Below are 7,172 nucleotides of genomic sequence, written 5' to 3'. Positions count from 1 at the left end.
AAATCTTGAGTAATTTCCTCTCAATTAAAAATAATACTAATATTCCCCAGGGGATTATAATATGGCAGAGACTTTCTGAAAGTAACTGAAATGTGTTAGTAAGAGGACAATATTTTCATGCTAAACTCATATCAGGAGTCCATATTTATTAAAATAATATTTTTCATAGACGATGACCTACATCTTAATTTGCCTAGAAGTTTGAAAATTGTTAACAATAGAAAGGACAGTACGATGGTACCAGTCAGGTTTCTTAACACATTCAGGTTTAAATGGACCAAACTTTCATTCAATTAGCCCCTGGCCTTTGTAGCCAGGAACCTTTTGTTTTCAGTGTCTTAACTAAAGGACAATGAAGGTATAAGAACAAGCTCTAAAAAAGGAAGGATCTTAAAAGCAAAAGTCTTCTCTGATCATTCTGGTTTTGTCTTCTTTATTGAACACAGACCTGAATGCTTCTGTGCCTCTAAAGGTTTAGAACATAGCCATCCGGCATGTAGAAGAAGCACAAAGATAGAAAAAGAACGGCTTTTATTTTAACCACACAATCATTGGCCACCAGCGCTTCAAGGGGCCTCCGCTAGTCCCCTGGGCTCCTCTCCTGTTTCTGAGGGGCAAGGACTCCTGGAAACATCACTGTTCCTATTTCCATGCTTTTCCAGGCAACACAACAACACTGCTTTCCTTCAGGAGCCCAAGAGTAGCAAAGCTACCCTTTCCTGTATCCATCCTGCCCCAAACTACTAAGTGCAAGTCTGTTTCCTTGAACTGTTAGGTTGGGGATGTGAAGAAAATGAATTGAAGAGTTCATCTCTTATCTCTTCAATATTATGCTATCTCTTCTTAGTTATGGGCAAGGTGAGGTTCTATGGTGGGGAGGAAATGGTCATACATAAAGAGGGCAGAGTTTTCTGGAATTTTTAAATACCACGAAGGCACTGGTAGTTAAGTGGGCTAAGGGTGACCAAAATTTTAGAATTCCTGTCACTTCCCAGGACAAAGATTCGTGACTGCCCTTTTCAGTTCCCAAAGCATTTATTAATGGATTAATTGCCAGACTGGTCTAGTTAATGTTACCAGGGAATTAAGTGAAGAAAGACTGGAGCTGTAAGCACTGGTGGTAGATTCCAGTTGGTCATGCTTTCTAATCCCTAACTACATAGCTGGATAAGAAAGTGCATCAGTTAGATGTGAAAAAGCATGTGCTGCCTCTCCAGAGTCCAGAAGTGCTTAAAAACTGTGATGTATATAATCCGGAACAATAAATTACGTGCACAAAAAGAGTTTATCATAACATAAAATTAAAAAGTGACAATTTCATCACACAGTTACACTGCTGTTTTCCTTTTTTTTCTTTTTTTTGGGGTTTTGTCCTTTTTGTTTCATTTTTCATTTCCATTTTTGTTTTTTTATGGAGGGTTGGGGGAGGGTAGAGATTTGGTCCACTGAAGATTAATCACCCTCAATGATATATATATTAGAAAAAATATCAGCAGCAAGACTCTCTAGAAATAGATTCTGTTTGATGTAGCTAGTCTGTCTTTTCTGTTTTGCCCTCTTTCACGGCAGCCTCTGAAGTTTTCCGCAGGGGGGCTTTCTCCGAGTTGGCATGTCCTTGGCCAGAATCCGCCGCTCCACCATTTTTGTGGGTAGTGTGTTTTTCCAAGTAGTTCAGCATTTCACTGAGGACTGTTTGGAAAGTGCTTAGGGCTGCACATATTGCTGGAGTCCCAAAGCCATGAGTGATCAAACTGGAAATGAGAAGTGGTAGGGAAAAAGAAATGAACAACTTACAGTATGATACAGAACAACCATTTGATCCAGAACATTCAATTAAACAGGCATTTATTGTATTCCTAAAGAGTGTCAAGCATTATGGAAGAAAGAACACAAGTCAACGTATTGCTTTTGATGATAAGAAATTCAGGACGCATTTAGATTTGTCATTGATAGACTTTTTATACACTAGTGATCAGCAAGTCTCATTGTTTAATACATGATTTTGGCCCTCATTCTCTATCTCATTAAGAAAGCCAAAAAGACAACATTCTGTGTGTGGGAATCATCTCATTTTTAAGAATGGCATATATGCATGTATGAGCATTGAACACATAAGAAGAAATAAAAAATGGGTGTGCTTGATGGCTAGCTGTTCCTCTGACTTCATTCTTCTCTCCTTCATGGTAACAAACTTTGATTTGGCTACTCAGTGACCTAGCTGGAGACTACATTTTTAAGCTTTCCTTGTAGTTAGGTTTGTACATGGGACCAACCTTCCCACAACAGAACATGAGGGGAAGTGTTGTATGTGATTCCATCTGCTTCAAAGGAAGTTGACTGCTCTTTGTTTTCTCCCAGCATAGCAGGCAGCTCTGCAGATGAAAATAACCACCTTGGTGGTGGGGGCAGAACAAAATGGAAGTAACCAACTCACCTTGAATGTCCTAAATGAGAGAAAAATAAAATTCTACCTTATGTAAGCCACTCTATGTTTGGGTTTTAGGAGCTAGCTAATTAATAATCATAAATAATGAGAAAATATAAGGAATGTTGTTGGCAACTTCAGCATCTGTAAGCCCTCTAATCATGACAAATATCATCTCTAAGCTGAAAAATAATGTAATTATAAATTGACTCTTATGAATGGAACCCACCTAGCTTGTTCATTTGGTCAACTGTTTCTGAAGTGAGACTCTGCCGGGTTGCTCCCATAATTAACATCTTGTAATAACATAGGAAGATACGCTTGGTATGTATTATGCATATGTTATATGCAATGGAGTATACACATATTATACATTCAATTAAGAAAGCTAGTAACTGCTCAGAATTCCTAGTAATGTTGTTATGACATTAGCGGTTTTTAAATAAGACAAATATCATCCTCCGTAATACATTACCTAGCTAGTTACCCCTCTTAAGGTATGTGTAATCTTTAGGAGCAAAAACAATGAGATTTTATAACAATGCAAAAGGAGGGTTTTAGGGTCCAAGACAGCCTGCTAATATGCCGTGCTGGTGATAATAATAGGATTTATAAAACGGAATTGCTTATATTAGTCCATACAAGGGCTCAAGAAGTGCCAGACCTATATAGCAAGTGTTCAATAAATGGTAGATATTGTTGGCTACGGGACATTCATGGGTAAGAGTAAAATTTTCTGTGTGTCTCACATTAAACTCCATGGTTGATAGCATCTTTTTTTTATGATAGCATCTTTCATCTGAACATTTTACAAAGCCTGCCCTGTGCCTAGGTCATAATCTACATTTATTAAAAAGGAAAAAATCTTCAGTCTTCAATAATTTGGAAAATAAGAGTGGTCAGTGCTTAGACAACGATGCACACCAAAGATTTGAAATATAAGACAACATAGTTCAAGCATCTGCATATCCTTGCTACAGTATCTTGCATTGTTGAGCAGGAACACTCACCTAAGCTCCATTCCTCAATGAGATAACTAGAAGCAAATCAATCCATATGCTTTAAGATCTAACAGGGAACCTGGACAACAAATGGAATTGACTGGAGTGGTGGAAGAATTAATCATGGCTGCATCCAAAAAACAACTGACTGAAGCCATTCATTAATGTCTAAATGCTTGGCTCTGGTTACAAACTGCCTCTCTGCTTATGCTTTATTCCTGTTTTGAACTCCTTTTTACCACCGGATGAATTTTATTTTCCTCTATAGTGCCATGTCCTCTTGGTGGTGACACCCTCTTTATCTATGACAGAATATGCAGAATTTAGTTTCACTAGGTTAAATATTAAAGTTAATAAAGCCAATATTTGAGTTCTGAACATATACCAGGCCCTGTTCTCCATGCTTTATTCTGTATCACCCTATATAATCCTGGAAACAACACTAAAAATTAGGTACTGTTATTTTCATTTTTACACATGAAGAAACTAATGCTCGGAGAAGTTAAGTAATTTGCCCAAGAAACCTAATATTCTGTATTGCCTCTGCACTTATGTTCTTAGGATGTGGACATGTTTTTCTTTCTTTTTTTTTTTTCTTTTTTTTAGAAGTCACAGTCTGTTGGCAGTTTTAGCTTAGTTTCTCAAATTTTGTTCTGTAGGCATGTAGGCCTGGAAGAGGAGAATTCTTCTTACTCACTTTTCTAAGATTGGGGTATGTATGTATATATTTTTTAAGGTTGGGTTTTTAAGAATCAAGTATCACGTGGGTAGGCCTATAGAAATACCTTAATTCTCCATGTGGAGAAGAATTGTCACCATAATGAAAGATTCTTAAGCTGGGCTCCTTTCTTGGCTCATGTCCCTTCTTGCTTCTCTAATATGCACTGATCGTCAGCAGGATGCATTGTCATCTTTGCCCTGCACTGAGATCCAGGTGTTCACACTGGCTCTGACTTGAGGCACTTTGTGACCCAGAAGAAGTTATTTGGCTTTGTAAGATGACAATGTTCTGACTTGGGACACCTGCAAGTTCTTTCCAACCCCAACCTTTAAACAACAGGCACTAATGCTCTTCTTTAAACCCAGGACATGGAGAGAAGGTTATGGAAATTTCAAGACCCTGAGCTCAACACAGAAATTTAAAATTGATGATGGAATCTTCAAATGAAAAAAGTAACTGCTTATGTTGTATACCCGAAACTAACATAACATTATGTGTTAATTATACCTCAATAAAAATTAACAAAACTTAAAAAAAGGAAGTAACTGCTTGAAATGTTATCCTTCAACATGGAAAACCTTACACAGATTGTATTAGTTTCCTTCATTTAATAGTACCTGCATATCAAAAAACATACATGGTACACTATATAGGATGATAATCAAAAGATAGGTTCTGTTCTAGCAGTTTCCAGTGAGGTTTATTAATCCAAATAATTAAAGTAATCTAAAATTGTATTAGAATCACACAGAAAAATAGTGTGAAATCACAGGATTTAAAGGAATTTCTGGAAACATTATGCTATTCTATTAACCCCAACCACTCCAGAAAAATAGGTGTATATTTCATTCATAGTGACATACAAAAAGGAGAAAAGGAATAACAATCTATAGAAAAAAAAAAAAAAAACCAACCCAGAAATGATAAGGCCAACTTTCAGTCCCAGATAGAAAATAAACTGAGGTCATCTGTTAGTCAAATCTCTAAAATCTTTGGTAACGGAGATCAATTTTTGTCTTTAGAAAATATTATATTTCAGACACAGACTTAATACTGATGTTATACTTGGCATTTGCATATATTTTCATCAGATTAATAGGACAGGGCATTTCACAAGCAAATATTACCTGGGTTAAATAATAGCCATGGCAGTTTGAAGCAGGTAGTCAAAATTTAGAAGTTCCTCTAAATTCAGACTCATCTAAAAGTTTATCCTCATGAACAAGACAAGTAAAAGACAACTAGCTTTGTGCTCAATGTGTCATCTTCATGCCAGATTTTAAAAATTGTTGCTGAAGTTGGTAGCTGATATAAATGCTGTATCAGATTTCATATCATATTTCATTTCTCAGGCCTCCATCCTCCCCCCCTTTGAAATCACGTGTTCTACTTCCTTATTGTTGAAAGGCTTATCTCAGGCTTCTCTCTTCTCTACCCCCAAACCTGTGATGGTCATTCCCACTTGGGCACCTCTGTTTGTCCTCCCTCTACATTTCAGCTGATCTAAAGTCCACTGACCCATCAAAGCTCCTTGGATGATACTGAAAAAAAAAAAAAATGTTAGTTTCCTGGTCCCTTGATTAATACATTGAAAAAGATGTGTTCCTGCCAAAGGATAGAAGCTTGCCAAAGTGATGAGAGAACTTAAATAGAATTTTTAGGAGAAAGGAGTAATATTTCTCCTCCTTCCCCAAATATAAAACTGGAGCCTGAAAAGACCATGGGAAGACAAAGACAGATGAGGGTAAGATCTCACTCACCAAAGGAAGGAAGAAGACTAGGAGTCTTATAGATGGTCTCACGGCCCAAGTGATAATCAAAGTATGCTAGATCTTAAGATAGTGGCAAATAGGATACTAAATATATCTCTAAAACTTTACAGTTTGAGCTCTTACTGTAAATTGGTAATCTAAAGTTATAGTCTCATTTAAAAAAAATACAAAGAGTTGTTAAAAACAAACCACAAACAAACAGCAACAACAAAAACAGAAATGAGTTGGGAACAGTACTACCATCAACCTACACTCTTCCTTACATTTGTCAACAGCCAGCACTTAGGAATTGGTGACTTGGGATCCCTGGGTGGCGCAGTGGTTTAGCGCCTGCCTTTGGCCCAGGGCGCGATCCTGGAGACCCGGGATCAAATCCCACGTCGGGCTCCCGGGACATGGAGCCTGCTTCTCCCTCTGCCTATGTCTCTGCCTCTCTCTCTCTCTCTCTCTCTCTCTCTCTCTGTGACTATCATAAATAAATAATAAAAAAATTAAAAAAAAAAAAGGAATTGGTGACCTACTGAGGCAGGAGCCTCAGGGGAAAATGTGTGTGTGTGTGTTTAGGGGGATATCTCAGTGTCTGGAATGATTGACTTAACAAAAGGCTAAAGTTTCCCTGGCTTAATTTGGGAGTCTTTGAAGCCCAGGGTAGTAGGATTCAGTGTGAAGTTAGGTTCCAAGAATGGGGAAGAGAAATACTACAGAAAAGGGCCCAAGGTTTGGAGGGGAGATGGTGCTACGTTAGCATATGAAAGATTAAATGGTAATTAAGATGCTTTGCTTTCTTTTCAAAGTGTTTAATGTTTAAAACTAGCAATGATATAATGAATAGAGTTGAGACTTTTTTTAAATATAGGAAACTCCTATTTCAGGATCAAGAAAACAGGCATGTGTTTCTGAGACACTGGAGTTATTAGGTAATCTTTGAAAATTCTGGAAGATGGGAGGAGAGGTATGAAAGAGAACAGAGTAACTTGCCTTAATAATCAAAGCAGAGTGGGGGAAGGATGGTAGAGACAGATTTTAGGAATTCTAGTTTATTAAATTATATTTAATTCATCTCTTAACAAGTTTCTTGTAATGGGACGTTAAAAAAATTATTTATTTTTAGAGAGAGAAAGAGATTAGGGAGGGACAGAGGGGTAGGGAGACAGAGAGAGAGAAAATCTCCAGAAGACTGCTAAACTCAGAGCTGCGCTCTGTCACACAATCCTGAGATCACGACTCCAAGCAGAAACCAAGAGTGGCATGCT

The 7,172-nt window shown here is 37.5% G+C and overlaps 1 protein-coding gene across 1 annotated transcript in view; it reads right to left on the bottom strand.

Annotated features, from left to right (window-relative positions):
* Positions 1-1,016: 1,016 nt before the first annotated feature.
* The window catches only part of TFAP2D (transcription factor AP-2 delta), a 56,634-nt gene continuing 50,478 nt past the window's right edge, over positions 1,017-7,172 (bottom strand). The window contains exon 8 of the mRNA XM_038554299.1: positions 1,017-1,751. Within this exon, the coding sequence (XP_038410227.1) occupies positions 1,532-1,751 (220 nt within the window). The 3' untranslated portion in view covers positions 1,017-1,531. The remainder of the gene's footprint in view (positions 1,752-7,172) is intronic.

Source organism: Canis lupus, chromosome 12 (genome assembly GCF_011100685.1).
Source record: "Canis lupus familiaris isolate Mischka breed German Shepherd chromosome 12, alternate assembly UU_Cfam_GSD_1.0, whole genome shotgun sequence".
NCBI classification, from domain to species: domain Eukaryota; kingdom Metazoa; phylum Chordata; class Mammalia; order Carnivora; family Canidae; genus Canis; species Canis lupus.
The sequence above is the reverse complement of the archived record's forward strand: the minus strand, read 5'-3'. Positions and strand labels throughout refer to the sequence as shown.